Raw genomic sequence first — 17,622 nt, 5'->3', positions numbered from 1 at the left:
ATTGGGAGTTGGGTCATCTAGACCCACTTCCACTTTGTCCTAAAACATGCAGAGCAGTAAATTATTTTCACTGCAGATTCCAACCAATCACAGCTCAGTATGACAACTTGAAGGATTGTAGGGATTTATAAGGATTATATTCTGACAGATTAGTGCTGAACAACAATAGCAGGAACATCCATTATTTTTCTTGGAAATGACCTGGCATGTTTGTGACAGCAGGGGGCGCTGGTGCATCACTTCAGGTCTGCAGCAGCTGCAGGTGGAGTTCATGAAGTTCATCTTTCCTGTGCGATCCCTTTTCTGATGGAAAGACCAGTCCTCCGTGATGTCCGGGGGGGACAGGAGCCCCCCACCTCCAACTGGACCCAGCAGGGAACCTAGTTTATCTGCTGGTGAACTCATTGCGTTCTTTGTCCCAACAGCAGGACTATCAAATGTTCCAGTTTATGATCCAGCCCTGCATTATAAACAAAACCTCAACACCCCAACATAAAATTAAAACTGGATCCTCGGGGTGAAGTGGAGAACAGGTCTTTTAATCTGCCACAGGGTTCTGTTTGCTCCAAAAAATGAACAAGTGCAGCAAACGAGTCAAAGGAGATCCAGGAGAAAGACCAAAACTACAAAATCCAGCACAGAGCAGCATCCTGAGGTTATATCCATGTTGGAGAACTCGTGTGGAGAGGTCTAACAGTCTACAGGTTCTTACAAAAGTGCTGTCAGCAGTCCTACAGGTGAGTGCAAAGAGAAAGTAAGCAGTGTGAAGCAAAGATCACAGGTGCATTCATGCGTCACGTGTTCTTCCAAAGTTAAAGGTCACGTATCGACTCAGACCGCTCATACATGAGCGCCAGGGGTTGATGAGCTCCTTCCTGTCCACGGAGGTCCGGAAAGGTGATTTCAGCCAAACTGAAGGAACTTATGAGTGACGGCTGCACTTTTATGAAGAGGAAACCATTCCTAGAGTCGGTGGCAATGTGTCTCCGCGCATTGAGTCGTTAATCACCAAAATAAAAAGAAATGAAGGTATGACTAACTTTTAGGTTTTTTGATCTGTTCACAGCAGAACCTTTCCAGCCTCTTCAGAACTGAACTGGACTTTGGTGATGTTTACCTGATGGAAACGCCCTCACCCTACTCCGCCCAGAAGTGCATTTGATCATCAGCTCTGTGGCCTGTGAGGACTTTACGGACATGAGGATGAAACCTGTCCTCTTCTTTCAGGGACCAGTGCCATCATGAATGCAGGTGAGCCTTTCTGAGTCTCACAGCTTGTTCACGGCCTCATTTCTGGCTCCTCCTTTCATGTTTGCCTTAGAGTGGTTCTAGAACGTCAAGTTGATCAGATCTAAAGCTCGGACAGCTTTTACATCATTTTGAGAGTCATGTCAGAAAATGCCACGTCAAATCCTTTACCTGTCCATCTGGTAAAGTGCTTGTTTGAATTCTTTAGACTGACTCCTCCTCATCTCTGGGTTTGCTTTATCAGCAGAGAATCGTGGAGTCTTCCTCCGTCTACTCTGTGCCATTGGGGACGGATATAATAATCTGGGGACGGACCAAAACTTCACATGAAAACTATTAATAACCACAAGAGGTGAATGGACCTGATGGGATTTCAGAGGCAGTTCCTGAACTGCAGTCAGCATCCGAGCAGAAGCACAGACACCAGAGCTTTAGAAGCTTTGATGGGCTCCATTCCACAGACGGCTCTCTGGAAGGACCCCAGAAGAGGATTTCTCTGTTGAAGCTTCAGTGCAGCGGTCTGAGTTCCATCATGAAGCTGTCATGATCCTGTAAATGGATTGAAGGTGGCATGAAGTTCTAGGTGAAGCAGACGGAATTTAAGGGGGGAGGGGTGGGAACCGTGCGGTACGAGACCTTTAACCTTTTGACAGTGGGTGCTTGTGCTGCGTCCGGGGACAGTGCTGTCTGTGGGACATTCATCTGCACAGATGTCAGACATTCAGAAAAGTGTAACACAGTTAGACCATCAAGTGAATCTGTTCACTGAGATCGGATTTTCTGGGGGGGGGGGGGGGGGGGGGGGGTCAAACCCTAACTCCTCCACCCCACCCGCTCCCTGTTTGCTGGTACCTTTTGTCCAACCTGTTCATTTTGAAACCAGCTACCACATGTATGTCTTGGTGGTGTTGATCTGAGTCCCACCCATCTCCTCACCCCGCTCCCCCCTCTGCCGGGCCTCCTCCTCCTCCTTGTCTTCTTTCTCCTTCTCAGTTTCGCTCTCCCAGAGCGTGATCAGCGGCGGGTACAGTTCGTTCAGGGGGATGGAGGTGGCGTGCTGCATGTACGTCTTCAGTGAGTGGCCACAAGTCTTGTGCTGCTGCACCCGCCGGCCCATGTACACCACCAGCAACGCCATGATGGACAGGGCAAACATTGAGCCCATGACCGCCGCCAGTGCCACGCTGCTGCGGCGTGATGTCACCAGCTCTACCGAGAACCCCGCTTCCTTGGTGGTGACGTTTAGGCAGGAGGTGTAGGATTGACCAGGAGGGAGTGGGGGCAAGGAGGGAGAGATGGGAGTGGGGGAGGAGCTTGGATTTGTAATGGGGGAGGAGGATACTGTGAGACAGACGTGGTACTCTGTTGCTGGAAGGAGGTGTGTCAGGTTGTACTCCTGAACATCAGCCGGAACCTGAATCACCAGAACAAGAGACTGGTTAGACCAAAAAGACGAGCAGGTCTGAAGACGGGTGGAGGATGGAGACGGACGGGTGGAGGATGGAGACGGACGGGTGGGGGATGGAGACGGACGGGTGGAGGATGGAGACGGACGGGTGGAGGATGGAGACGGACGGGTGGGGGATGGAGACGGACGGGTGGAGGATGGAGACGGACGGGTGGAGGATGGAAACGGACGGGTGGAGGATGGAGACGGACGGGTGGAGGATGGAGACGGACGGGTGGGGGATGGAGACGGACGGGTGGGGGATGGAGACGGACGGGTGGGGGATGGAGACGGACGGGTGGAGGATGGAGACGGACGGGTGGAGGATGGAGACGGACGGGTGGAGGATGGAGACGGACGGGTACACAGCAGGACATGCCGACCCTAGTCAGGATGGATAGTTGAGTATGAGAACAAAGAGGTGAAAACAGACAGCAAGATCTTCGACAGGAAGACGAGTGGACAGGTTGAGCCACTGAGGAGTGTAGAGATGAACATAAAGCAGGGTGGAAAGGGACGCATGGAGGTAGACGGACAGACTCGCAGACAAAGGTGAAGACAGCCAGCGGGTTCTTGTTCTAAGCAGCTCTGTGATGCTACACCCACCTCTGCAGTGTAGCTAATCTGACGGTTGTCAATGTGGACAGTGGCACTTGTCCACCAGGAGAGGGAGGCGCCCTGGTGGAGTTGACCCACAAATGAGGCTTCTTTCCTGGGAGACAGCTTCCAACCCAGCACCACAGACTGGGCATGAACCACCTGAGGAGGAAACGACAACGGTAACATTCTTTGATCATCCTGTTTAAGCTCATGCACCTCCAGCAGGACAGACGAGTTATAACGAGCTGCAGGGGAGGACAAAGGTAGGCGATCGCCTGGTGCCCCCCAACTCTCTAGGGGCCCCGAGCTGAACACTTAACAAAAATGTCTAAAATACATTTTACCTCTGACATTATTTAACTCTGTCATAAAAAAACACCCAAGATCACTGAACTGGCATAGGATTGATCATGTAAAAGTGCTTGGTCTCCCCTGTCCTTCTGTAAAAATGGTATATTCCAGTCAAGAGCCTCACAGTGTTTCCAGACTGCTCGGTTTTCGGCGGTTTTTATTGTGACTTTGTGGGCAAATATAACTCTGGTTGGATGGACATCATTTGGGCGGGTTTGGGATCGGTTCAGAGTTTTTAGTTCCTTAAAATATGTTTCAAGCAGGGATGTGTATTTTGGATCACCTAAATTAATGAAAAGTAAAAATATAAGAATTTCCACTTTAGTTAAACTAGAACTCCTTTAGTGTTTAATTATATGTGTTTTTATTTAATGTTTTTCTCTGACTGACTGCATAAATGGTGGATGTTTGGAGCTAAACGTTTAACACGTAACTAAATATTTAGCTAACATGCAAATGAACTTACCAATAAGTGGAAGTGGAATACCAAAATAAAAGCCCATCCATCATGTCCTTGTGCTTTACTGATTCAAGGCATGTCCAACCTGTTAGCTGAAAACATTGGATGAGCCGTTTTAACAGCTTTTCTTTTGTAAATCAGTTTCTTCTCAGGGCATCGCTGCACTTTAGAGACCTGTTGGTACAGCCTCCTCTGTCACACATGACTTTGATGTTCTCAGAGATCTTTCTTACTCCAAAAATACAAATACAAATTTTTGATTTAAACTTTAAACACTGGGATGGTCATTCTTTAGAGAGCATCTAACAAGTTAAGTTTTTTTTTTTTAATCATCTCGGGTTGCTACAGAGGAATGATGAGAAGATGAAGATTAAAACCTATAGTGTTGTTACACACGATTTCATCTAAAAACAGGCTAAAACACGCCAGAGATACCTTTGTCAGAACCACCAAAGTGTGGCCGGTGCCGGAGGAGTTCACCAGCCAAGGATGCTCTTTGCTGGGCTCATCACTCCACCCCTTTCCCTCTCCAGACCCTTTGGAATCCACTAAGACGGAGACGCTCTTCGTGTCTGCTCCTTCCAAGTTCCAGGCCACACAGGTGTACACACCTGGAGGGTGTGACAAGACATTCATGGACAAGTCAGTAACATAACATCAAATCCAGGAACAGAATTTAGCAGAGGCTGAAACCTACCAGAATCTGAAGGCTCAGCGTGTTCGATCACCAATGCTCCAGGCTCTGACAGGCGGTGCTTTTTCTTCATACTGTGTAGGCCACGCCCTTCCTCTGAGATGATTGGTGCAGCCACACCCTCGGAACTCACCTGAGCAGGAACAAGATTGAAAACACAGATTTATGCGAACTAGAAAATCAAATCAAAACTCTGGAGGCTGCTTCTGCTGCTTCTGCACAGGAACATATTCTGGGAGATTTGACAATATTAAAGCTTTAGTTAAATGACATCATCAATGAACAAACACAATTCCAAATACAAAAACTTCAACTTGAAAGAGTTCAATATTTGAATAAATCTGGCAAATTTCTAGCTAATCAGCTTAAAATAATAAAAATCAACAATCACATCTATGATGGAGCAGACAAACGCTCATGACCGGGTCCAGATGAAAAAAGCGTTTAAAAAATGTGTTTCTAAAAACGTATACACATCACAGATCAATCCATCAGAGTAAAGCATCAACTCATTTCATAACCATTGTGCTATCCTAGGCACTGTAACATTGGGAGTTGGGTCATCTAGACCCACTAGACAGTGCTCTAAACCTTTTTTCTTCAATGATTTGTGATCTTCACTGGTGTCCATGGATTACATGAAATCTTTCCACCTTTATCCACCTTTGTCATGGTAGGAAGAACACGTCAATGGAAGGGGGGGGGGGGGTCATCAAGGGAACAAGGGTTAATAATGTAAACCTACCCAGGTTAAATGAGGATCAAATCACAAATTTAGACTCACCGCTCTTGTTGTCTGAACTTCATGAAGCTCTGTTAGTAAACAGTAAAGCACCAGGGCCTGACGGCTTTCCTGCTGAGTTTTACAAAGACTTTTGGGAACAACTGGCACCAACATTTCATAAAACCGTCACATTTATCAATGAAAGAACCAGATAAAGACCCCACTAGTCCTTAAAGCTATCGCCCCATTTCTTTAATCAATGCAGATGTAAAAATTATTTGCAAAGCACAGAGAATGGAAAAAAATCACTCCTCACATAATTCACCTTGATCAAACTGGATTCATCAAAGGCAGACACTTGAGTGACAATGTCTTGCAGACCTGTTACTTTATCCCTTGTGCTATCTTAGATGACCCCCCCCTTCCATTGACGTCTTCTCCCTACCATGACAAAGGAGGATAAAGGTGGAAAGATTTCATGTAATCCATGGACACCAGTGAAGATCACAAATCATTGAAGAAAAAAGGTTCAGAGCACTGTCTAGTGCAGGGGTCGGGAACCTTTTTGGCCAAGAGAGCCATAAACGCCACATATTTTGAAATGTAATTTCGAAAGAGCCATACAATAATGTAGTGTCCCTTCCCCACACTGAGGCACGGAGACTTAACCTCTTTTAAAGTTCTTTATTCCGATTACTGCAGACCGCAACAAACGCCGTTCAATTAATTCAGCAACTCCTGAATCTCTCCCGCTGAATCGAGACGAGAGCGCTTCTCCCAACTTTATATTCCCCTGCTCCCGCTGCAGCCCTCCCATTTCCCTTATTTGGCCCATAGCTGAACCCCATTGGTCCAAACTACCTAACAACAGGCTGAGCAACAGAACTGAGAGCCAATCAGATCTCTGCTTGACGCATTCAATGAACTCCAGAACTTTTAACGCGGCCCAACAGCCACCCAGTCCAAGTCAGTAAGCAACGATATGTTTAAAACTAAATATACAAGTGAATGAGTGCATTTGATTTAATTTCAACATTTTTAAAGTCCAATAAGTCTGTGGATTCTTTTTAATATTGTTATTCTGTTGCTAATAAATGAGTATTTCTCGTGGTAGTTTTGCTGATGGTCTAGTCTGGTTGATACGTAGTGAGTAACGTTTCTGCTTCATGCAGGCGTTGAGACTTTAAACGTGATCGTAGGTCTGAATGTTCTTTAGATGTGACAAAGACGGCTCACATGCAGACGTGGAGCCAAACACACACTCACACACTGCAGTGAGTGACGGGCAGCGGGTTTTATGTTATTACAATCCCTGCGCGTTTCACCTGCTGCTGGACCCCTCAGCCCCACCCCCTGCTTTCTCCCTCACACATCCCGTCTCCGCTACTGCGCGCTCTTTCTCAGAGACGGGAGCGCGCAGTTTTGGGCACGGCAATTCACAGGTTTCCAGCTGGTACAAACTCTGTGAAATAATAGATAATTGTAAACTTATAGTGCTGGCGCAGATTTTTCTCTCTAAGCACTGTTACTACTGCGCGCCTCTGGCATCGCATCGCGCCCGAGAAGGACTGGTCTAATGAAAAAAAAGTATAATTAAAGATTTGTCTGCGAGCCACATGTGACCATCAAAAGAGCCATATATGGCTCGCGAGCCATAGGTTCCCGACCCCTGGTCTAGTGGGTCTAGATGACCCAACTCCCAATGGTAAAGTCCCTAGGATAGAACAAGGGTTAAAGTTACACAATTTTTTGGACAGGCGGCAAGCAGAGAATTTGCCTTGTGGCAAAAGAGAGGCAGCCGATACGAATTGGATTTGGGGAATAATTTATTGATTGTATAATTTATTCATTCATTCATTCATAGGATTCATTCATCTTCTTCCGTTTGTTCCCTTACGGGGTCACGGGGCTGCTGGAACCTATCCCGGCCACTTGCGGGCAGAGGCAGGGGGCATCCTGGACAGGTCGCCAGTCTGTCGCAGAGCCACAACATGCACCCATTCACTCTCACACCTAGGCACAATTTAGATCAACCAATCAACCTATGATGCATGTTTTTGGACAGTGGGAGAAAGCCGGAGTCCCCGGAGAAAACCCACGCATGCATTGATTGGATAAAAACACGATGTAATAACCCCAATACATCAGTCAGAACTAAGAAACAGACGTCCCACAGGACGACCTAACCCACTGGGTCAACCTGTCTCTGTCCCTCATGGACAAGGTAGCCACAGTAAAAATAATTGTTTTTTGCCTAAAGTTAATTATCTCTTCTTGATGATCTCCACACAAACCACTAAAATGGTTCAAAACATTAGACTCATCCATATCAAGCTTTTTATGGAATAACAAACCTGCAAGAATTGGTCTGAAAAACTTTAAAATCTGCAAAAAGCTGTGGAGGCTTAGAATTACCTAACTTCTACAAGTACTTTCTTAGATTACACTACATCTTAAAATGGTTAAAAAACTATCCAGAAACAAACTCTTGGATGGACCTGGGGGGTTATGTGGAAAGATCCACCTGTCAGATATACGGAGCCCTCCAGGTGCCAGTGGTAAAAAAGAAAAACAATCAGATAAAGCATTTGCACGGATTAGTAAACCGTGCACACAGATTAATCAATTGTGCACGTTTTGTTGCGCAATTGTGTGCGCACGCACATTGCATGTGCATGTCTCTGAGCAGAGCAGACTCGTAGCTTCTGTTTGCAGGCAGGGGAGGGGGCTTTGTTACAGTGCACAACGGAGGAGGCTTCGGACCGCAGTCCGCCTGTTCTGCGCGAGCGGCCTGCCGGACTCAGGAGAACCGCGTCTCCCAGGAGATTTGTATCTCCAGAGAGAGGACGGTCTTTGGGACGGGGGAAGCGGCTTTTGAATGAACAGTCCTGAGAAACCGTGCAAACAATCATGTGAATTTGTGTTTCCAGTCGGGTCCAGACAAAATAAAGGCTGATGTTATTCCAGTTTCAGTTCATCCACGGCTAAATGTTGTTAGCACGTATTAACTTAATCCTAACCCTTCTTCCAGGTCCGTTCTACCAATAACAAAGCACTGGCCACAGGGATTTAAAAAGCTATAAGCAAACATGCACTTAATAATAATAATAACAATAATAAAGGCTCGTTTAGATGATCATCTCGCTCTTTTTCGGAGCTTTGTTTACAACGGGTCTACCAATTTCTTCTTCTATGGTGTGATGTCATCATTAGTCAAAGGCCATCAAAGCTCTGACATAGAGCGAGATGATTATCTAAACCAGCCTTTATTATTTGTACATGGTTCTCCTGAGTCCAGCAGCTCGCTCGTACAGGGCAGCCGGATGGACTGTGGTCCGAAATCTCATCCGTGACAAGGCACCCTCCCCTGCCTGCAAACACGAAGCTATGAGTCCGGCTGCTCTGCTCAAAGACGTGCACGTGCAATGTGTGGGCACGCACTATTGCGAAACAGTAAGAGCACAATTGATTAATCCTTGCGCACAGATTAGTAAACCGTGCGAACGGTTTATCAGATTTTTGATTTTTTTAACCACTGGCCCCTGGAGGGCTCAGTACAGATCTACCATTTATTAGCCAAACAATAAAAAAAACAGTACTGTTTCCAAAGTATTAATATAAACGCCACTTTAACAACCTGGTGGAGGTAAACCTGGTAAAAACAACTAGAGCACCTAATTATTGATAGAAGATTCATAACTCCCCAGTTTCAGGTCTGACTCCTCCCCCATGAGCACATGTATACCTGCTCTCTTACCAGCTAATTCAGAATTGACAAAGCCTCTTGGATAAGAGGTGCAACGTCTTCTAACTTTAAAAGCTATGTCCAGATGACGGCCCCTAAACCTATTACTATGACCCCAGGAACTGCAAGACAAACATAAATAACTTCTTGGGGAAGGCAGAACTCCTCTTTCCCAGTTTGCGCTGTGACAGACGGGCTTCTCCTTCTGCAGAAGTGGAACAAAAATTCTCGTTTCCTGTGTTTTTCTTCTCTTTGTTTACGAAAACTTATAACCCTGACAAAAACTCTCTTACTTTACTTTACTTTACTACACTGGACAGAGGCTGTTCAAGATGGGTCTCAGTAACTCAGACATTTGTCAGCACTGTGACAGTAATCTACCCGACAATTACATGCATGCACTGTGGTTCTGCACGCCTGTCCAGGCTCTCTGGCAGCAGGTATGTGCCGATCTATCAGTCTGGCTTAAGGTTTCAATCACTGCCTCACCGTCACTTTGTGTGCTTGGTGACATGAGTGCCATCAATGTAGAAGGAGGATTAGGCTCTATAATCTTCATAAACAGGATAATTGACTAAACTGGAAAAATAAGTCAACACAGAAATCTGCTGTTTGATCATATCAGCTTGGAAAAAATGTCAGCCCAAAGTTCAAGTAACTTTGAAAGAATTCAGTCTCTCTGTTCTCCCATAGCTAACTCCATGACTTAGGGGGTGGGGGGCCTAGTCGCTGCTCCTCTTTTTCTATCTGTCAGGGTTTGGGGGTGGGATCTTTACAGGAAGTTACATCTGCAGCTTCGCTTAGACCTGATAAAGGTTTAGTTGTGTTGTTGTTTGTCCCTCTAATGAAACTATGGAAACACACACACACACCTTGTCTCCATTTGGTGTAATCCAGTAGAACTGAGGGGCGGGGTCAGCATCTGCCCAGCATTCCAGTGTGATTGGCTGCCTTGCGCTGATGTTCAAGGTCTTTGGGAAGACTTGGGGAGAGATGTGAGGCAGGCAGGTGTTGGCTCCATCCCCACCCCATCCGAAGGCCACTACCTCCTGCAGCTCCTGGCCAATCAAGTGTGAAGGGGTGGAGCAAAGGGTAATGGAGGACTCCAACAGCTTCAGGTGTGACTGGTTGCCAAAATGAGGCCCCCAAGAGGCCAAACAGTCACAGCGCAGGGGATTGGAATGAAGAGACACCTCCTCCAGGGACGGAAGGGAGGAGAGGAGGTCACCAGAGAGGAGGCTCAGCTGGTTGTTGTGGAGGAGAAGAGTCCTCAGGGAGGACAGGTTGCTGAGGGAAGAAAGGAAAGAGAAGGAAACAGTGAGAACAGAAAGTGGATAGAAAGCACTGATAGAAAAAGCATTTTCACCTGAAGGCCTGGGGGTCGATGTAGGACAGCCTGGGGTTGTTGCAGAGCTCCAGTTTGCCGATTTCTGGAAGATTCTGGAAAGCTGCTTGCTCCACCATCACCAGCTCCTCCAAGTTATTCAGACTGATCCCAAAAAATGACAAAAACAGCAACAGTCCCAGTGAGCCAAACTTGAAGAGGATGGACCATCCCTCCACCAAACAGCAGACTCTGCTGTGGACTAACCTTTGGTTCAGCTGCTCTGAAATTAAACCATTTTTTAAGGCCTAGAACATTGATTTGGTCCAAACATTTTTTAAACTATTCAAACCAAATGTTTTAGATTCCCTAGAGTAGCACTCAAACTAAATGTTCAAACATTTCAAAAAGAATCAGGGATGCAGCAGAAAAGAGCAAAGTTTTATGCTTAAACCTAAACAAGGAAACAGCTGAAGAACATCTGAGTTCACTGTGAGCAGCAGCTTCACCCTGTTTGTTCCACAGCTTCCTACAGAAGCACCAATAGATACATGATTTATAGACCAGCGGGAACTTAACCCTGTTCTGTACAAGTCCTAGTCTGAGGGATGGTTCAACTTTCAGAAACAGAAATGGAAATTCCTGATGCTGCTGCTGATCACATCAGCCTCTCTATGTTTTTCTCAGAACCTTTTTCCACCACTTTGATAGACTTTCTTTTGTTCCCAAAGTGGCGTTCCTCCACCTACAGCCAAACATGCAGCTTTCCTCTTCTGCTGCAGCTGTGTGTGAAGTAGAGCTGGACGGTATGGCTACAAAAGTTCATCCATGCATCCATCCGTCCATCCATCCATCCATCCATCCATCCATGCATCCATCCGTCCATCCATCCATCCATCCGTCCATCCATCCATCCATCCGTCCGTCCGTCCATCTTCCTCCGATTGATCGGGTCACGGGAATTTGATTTTCGATTTAAATCTATTGTTTTTTTTCCTGCTTTTCTTCCTTTTTTTTTTTTTGCAGAAATTACAAATGACAGAATATATTTAACAAAAGCTTTTTTAGTTTAACATCTCCTTTGAAAATGTGCTCTAACACAAAGTCCAACTAAATCCAAGCTGTAAAACTGTTTGCAGAACAAAGCAGTAGATGTTTTGTGAGCTACCGCTAGCTTCAGCATCTCATAAATAGAAACACTTCTCGTTGTCCACAGTGTGTCTGTTTCAGGTGTTGAAACAAAAGCTACAACCGTCACACAGATATTGCTGTGAACAAGTTATTCCATTATTTATAAAGAAAAACTATAGGTGTCATTTTAAAAGATGACATGTTGAGTGCAGAGAGACATCATGATAAAAACAACTGTTTTCAGTGACTCTGATCTCTGCTTTTGCAGTAACACGGTCTATGAAAGGGTTTTTTTTTCTTTTACAAATGAGTGGTTTCTTTCTTTAGCTCGGCTGAAAGCCCATGAGGAGACGGGTGTCTGTCAGTCACCTGTGGTCTGAACCAACTGAAGACAGTCGGAAATCTTTTAATTTTTTTAAGAAAATGAAACTGCCTTAAAGTCATTTATCAGTAGTTTGAACTCTGATGTTATCTAACTGTAGAGTTAAATTCAAACCTGTGGAGAAAACGAGGACAGATTTACTGAAGGGGAGCAGATTGACAGTAAGGCACTTTTTTTCCTAATTCTGCCTCCAGTTGATTCATTTTTACATGAAATCAGAACAATAACAGCCTAAAAACAGGATCACAGTTTGGATTCTTGCCATTGACAGTAAAGATGCAGCTCTCTCATGGGGGGGGGGGCTTTTTTTCAGCTAAATGTCGGTTCAGTCATGTTAGATCTGTCTATAGTCTGACTTTAAACCAGTTTGTGGTTGCAAACTGGCCAACAGCTGGTTCACATTTGTGTCTGTACATTTTTTTTTAAAGATGGGTCCCTAACTTGGAGGAGCTCATCTTTAACCTTCTGAGCCTTAAAGTCTCACTCCAATCATCTTTTAAACTATTTTCAAAGCGTTCCCGGTGCTCTTTTAATTATGATAATACCATTGTAGCCTGAATCCAAAAACCTGAATGTTTTCTAGGACATAGTTTCTGCAGAGCAGCAGGAGTTCATTAGAAATTCACCTCTGAGTTGTGGGCGGTGCTGTTGGTGCAAACGTTACCCTCCGCTAAGATATCATCATCTCTTTGTTTACAGTCCCCCACAACCACAAGCTAACGTTAGCGGTAAAACAGAAATAGTGATCCATATCCATCCGTTCAGATTCAAGCTCAGACGAGGAAACAAAGATGTTCATGAATCTATTTTTCTGTGGGTGGATGATCAGAATGAGCAGAGCAGGGAGACCATGCCCCCCCCCCCTGTTTCACTTACTCCATCAGAAGTGAGAGCTTTTTCAAACTGTGGGCTACATACTGTATGTCATGAAGAAAGACATGCATAAATAATCAAAAATTAAAACTGGATTTCAGAATATTTCTCTATTCAATCATGATGGATCAGGACTGCCGATCATCATGACCTGGAAAGCACTGCAGCATGCAGAAGAACATGTTAAAAACACAGAAAGCCCCATTTCCTTTGGCGTGGGTCTTTAAACACACTGGTGCCTTTCTTTTTCACTGACTGTAGATAAAACTGGATTAGGGGCCCAAGCCATCGATTATTACTGACAATGTGAGGCTGGACATGGAGAACAATCAAGATCATATGCTATGTTTCTGAAAGGAGGAGGCTAACTCTAAACTGGATCTGGGATCCATAGTTCACACCAACCTGAGCTCTTCCAGGTGCTGAAGGTTCTGGAAGTCTCCCTGTTGGATTCGACTGATGGGGTTCTTGTTCAGATCCAAGAACTTCAAGTTTGTGAGCATGCTCAGAGCATCCCGAGGAACTGATCTGCAGAGCGAAGACGGGTTCATCCACAAAAAGAGAATCAGTGATGGTCGAGAGCTCAGCTGTCGTCTCTGTGTGAGGAGCTGAAGCCCAGACGCACCTGAGGCGGTTATCATAGAAGGAGAGGCTCTCAAGGTAGTCAAGGCCCTTAAAGGCAGATGAGGGGACCGAAACCAGACCCATTCCAGCTAGGACCAGACTGTGGAGGTGGGAGAGAGGCAGGAAGTTCTTCTCTTCTAGGCCAAGGATGGGGTTCTCACCAATCATCAAGATCTCCAAGGATGGCAGGGCCTCGAACCAGCGGCTGTCGATGGCCATCAGCCGGTTGGAGTTAAGGTGGAGCCTGAAGAACCACAGAAAGGAAAACAGGTTTGTTGATTTGAAGAAAAAAAAAAGAAACAAGCGTTCTTCAGTTTTAGTGTAGGAGAAGTAGAAGATCTGCTGAGTTTGATGGAGCTCCCATGTTGCCCATACCGCAGCAGGTTCGTGAGGCCGGAGAAGGCCTTGGGTCCGATTGAGGAGATGCGGTTGTGGTTGATGTAGAGCTCTTCCAGACTGGACAGATTTCTTAAACCAAAGTCCTCCAGCTCCTCTATCTGGTTCTCCTCCAGGTACAGAGTCACCAGGTAGCTCAGAGAGAAGAGCCCCATAGAGCTCACCTGAAGAGGGAGACAAACCCTCAACAACAAACTCTCTGAGAAACAGACTGACATTCAGCCCGTCTGCTGTCACCTGTGTAAAGTGGTTCTGGGACAGGTCCAGTTCAGTCAGATTGCTCAGACTCTGCAGTTCAGATGTGATGGAGGAGATGTTATTGCTCTGCAGAAGCAGAACCTGGAACCAGAACATGTTTGACGGTCATTTTCCATGATCTCCCTGCTGCGTGACGCCACTGTGAGGTCACTCGTGCTCACCTGGGTATCGGAGGACAGGTTGGCGGGCACCCTGTGCAGGTGCAGCTCATTGCAGTCGACCGTTTTGGCGTGGTGGTACACGGACTGCGGCGTGAACCAGGGCCTCGTCTCGCACACACACTGCAGAGGACACAGCTGCCTGCCAGCTGACCACACAAACACGTGAACATCAGTGGAGCCAACAAAGCAGGGGAACCTTTGACTGTCGGGCTCACCTTCCAGAGACACACCGACCCCGGCCAGGACCCACGATGCCATCAAGGAGACAAGCAGGGCAGCAGCCATGATGCCGTGAGGAGAGTGCTGACCGGCAGGAAAATCTCAGGAAAGATTTAAGGCGGAAAAGATTAAAACGGATGCAGCAGGATTTCCCGTTTCTGTCTGACTGCATGGCAAAGATGAGCGTTAGGCTGACATTTGTGATTTTTATGAACACAGTAGCCTGAAGACATGGGGGGGGAGGGGGACCTCATCTCCAAAGCAACCAGCCAGGAAGTGATGTATGGAACATAGAGGAGGGGTTGACCTATCAGCTGCTCTGTGATTGGCTGTATGGAAAACAGCATGTGGGAATTCTCTCCTCCTTCTCCAATTCAGCTTATGAATTATTGATAGGGAGTATCAAATATTGAAACCTCTTGTTAACTGCCCTGTGCTCAGCTGTGATTAGAGGAGAGCAGAAAAGTCTGCATGTGTCTCTGTGAGGAGCATCTGCTGGAGACCACTTCTGACAATTCAAGAGAAGATCCAACAAACCAGTCCGCCAGTCTCAAAGTCCAGCGTCTTTGCTCCAAGAAATGCATTCGGTAAAACATGATGCAGAGTATCAAAAGCATTTGATCGTCCTCTGAGTCTGTGGTTCAGCAGGAGACTCCTCAGGAAACCAGAACACTTCCAGAGGAACATGAAGCCATGGAAGGTTCCAGCAGGCAAAAGAGAACTGCAAACGGATCTGTGAAGAACCTGAAAACCTCCAAGGTCAGATTCAAAGCCGGAAGAACAACCAGGTCTGTGGAGTCGGACTTTCTGAAAAGACCAAAGCAGTCAAAGAAAGTTCAAACAAAATCAATTCAATCCTACAAAAGGTCCAATAGGACCAGAGTTTTCCTAGAACCTAAAGAAATAGCAGCATCAGTGACACCGAGTCTGACTGGAGCTCTGCAGCAACGCTCTGATCACAAACTCCTCCATAGGTCCAGGTGTGGCCTTCAGGTCCAGCCAGCCCAAGCGCTTCTTCAGCTGAGCTGCAGAGTTCTGCAGGCTCCGTTTCTGCTGAGACTTAAGCGGGTGAACATGGGTGAACATGGGTGAACATGGGTGAACATGCACTCCTGATAGGGTGCAGCTGAACGGTTACCATGGAAGCCAGAGGAAACTCTGACCTACTTTCCCTCACAGGAGCTGATTACACAAAGAGACAACTCTTCATTTCCACTGGAGGAGGAGGACAGGCAGATGGGGGGGGGGCATCCTGACCTCGCAGAATCTGAGCAGCGTCTCGCGCCGTGAAAACACTGAGCCGTTCCGTCATGAGAGCCCCCCCCCCCACCCCCCAATGTCATCTCCATCATCATCATCATCATCATCAATGCTGCCACTCACCACGGCGCTCTCTCCCTTTTATCTGCCCAGTTGCACCAGAACCGGTTGAGGACGCTCTGGGTTCTGCCGGTTCTCCGGTTCTGGACGCGCGCGGAGTCCCGCTGCCGCGGCTATTTTTCAGCACCCCTCCCCCTCTTTCGGCAGATCCGCAGCAGCTGACTTTGAGTCAGCCAATAAGCTTTCGAAGAGGTGAAGTGACATCACAGCTGAGAGCTGGGATGCTGAGCGGGAAGGGGGTGACATGACGTCATCCTCCAGATGAACTGTGTGCGTTTCTCTGAAAGCGCAGATGTCAGCACGAAGTCAGACGTTACTCCAATAGAGAGTAACTAGTTTGTACTTCTACAAGTAATCAGTCATTTTAGAGAAAAGCGAACCCGTTCAGAGCAGGTGAAGAGGTTTCAGGGTTTCCATTTCCCTTTAAATGCTGTTAAGGTTCACTTGTCAAATGTGTTTTCTCTCCATGGTTCCCTATTGTTTTGCAGGAAGTTGCCGGGGGGGGGGGGGCAGCCGACGCAAAAGATGACACGATGCTGATCATCCATGAACCTTCAGTGTGAGGCAGAGTTGTAGCCGGAAGGTCGCTTTGGCAGGAAGTAGTCTTTACCTCAGCGTTTTCAGGTGTGTGAGTCAGCATCCATGCAGTCATGACATGTTTGATCTGTGATGTCAAGAAAAAATTACAGTCACGGATATTTCAGGATAATCCACCCAGCCCAGTCAGATAATCATCGTGACAGAAAATGTTTGTTTATGGTCAAAATTTCCAACAACAGATGTCAGTTGAACAAGATGGATTGATGTTTGATCAATTAAACATTGACGCTTGGTCTTTTTTTGGAATAAATAAGAGAAGCTGCTACTGTCTCCCATCCAAAGACCAACCAGATCCAACCTAACTTAGCATCCAGGCCAGATGTCATCAGGTGTTGCTGGAATGGACAGAGATGTCTGCAGACATCCACTTCCTTCAACACAGGAGCTGCAGCTGGAGTTGAGATCAACAATATATGGACTATTTCACTGAACATGACATCAATCCATCTTCCCCACACTCACACACCTCCTCCTGTCTGTGACCCACATGGCTGACAGTCATTTTTCTTACAGAACCACAGACTAAAGTAACTACAAGTCTGACAGAACACACGATTGTGTTGGTGTGCAGAAAGGGCCTAAACAATTGACAGAGCAGGTTTGTTCCAGCTGATGGAGCCACTAGGCAGCAGCAGGAAACTCCAGCTCCCTTTAATTCAAACCTCAGACATGCTTCATCCATTTACAGGAAGCAGCTGATCCAGACTCAAGGAAAGACATGGTTCTCACACATGAGCATTTATGAGCTCACAGAGCATTGATCACCTGCTGAAATTGGTCCGGGGATCGTGTTGGAGAATTGAATCTGTTTTTTAAATTTGACAAAAACAATTCTCCATTTAAATCCAGTTTAATGCAGATTGAAACCCCAGTAAAGACTGATTCTCGTCAGCATTTGTGGCTTTTCTGTCACTGTAAAGACCTGGATGTCTGACCTCCACATACTGAGACCAACTCCTGCTGACTTTGCAAATCCAGAAAAATTAAAGTTCACAATTAAAAATG

General features: G+C 46.3%; 1 protein-coding gene across 1 annotated transcript; it reads right to left on the bottom strand.

Annotated features, from left to right (window-relative positions):
* Positions 1-107: 107 nt before the first annotated feature.
* Positions 108-16,170, bottom strand: si:ch211-180f4.1 (leucine-rich repeat neuronal protein 1). The gene is made up of 13 exons (XM_023957107.2): positions 16,021-16,170; positions 14,634-14,738; positions 14,419-14,564; positions 14,237-14,338; positions 13,979-14,163; positions 13,605-13,847; positions 13,385-13,507; positions 10,636-10,758; positions 10,142-10,556; positions 4,804-4,933; positions 4,542-4,717; positions 3,302-3,454; positions 108-2,662 (listed from the first exon to the last, which is right to left on the bottom strand). Exons 2-13 carry the CDS (start codon positions 14,701-14,703, stop codon positions 2,132-2,134), a joined length of 2,397 nt encoding a protein of 798 aa, XP_023812875.1. The 5' UTR covers positions 14,704-14,738; positions 16,021-16,170; the 3' UTR covers positions 108-2,131.
* Between the last annotated feature and the right edge of the window lie 1,452 nt (positions 16,171-17,622).

This window comes from Oryzias latipes, chromosome 7 (genome assembly GCF_053564925.1).
Source record: "Oryzias latipes strain Hd-rR chromosome 7, Olatipes_Hd-rR_3.1".
Taxonomy (NCBI): Eukaryota; Metazoa; Chordata; class Actinopteri; order Beloniformes; family Adrianichthyidae; genus Oryzias; species Oryzias latipes.
The sequence above is the reverse complement of the archived record's forward strand: the minus strand, read 5'-3'. Positions and strand labels throughout refer to the sequence as shown.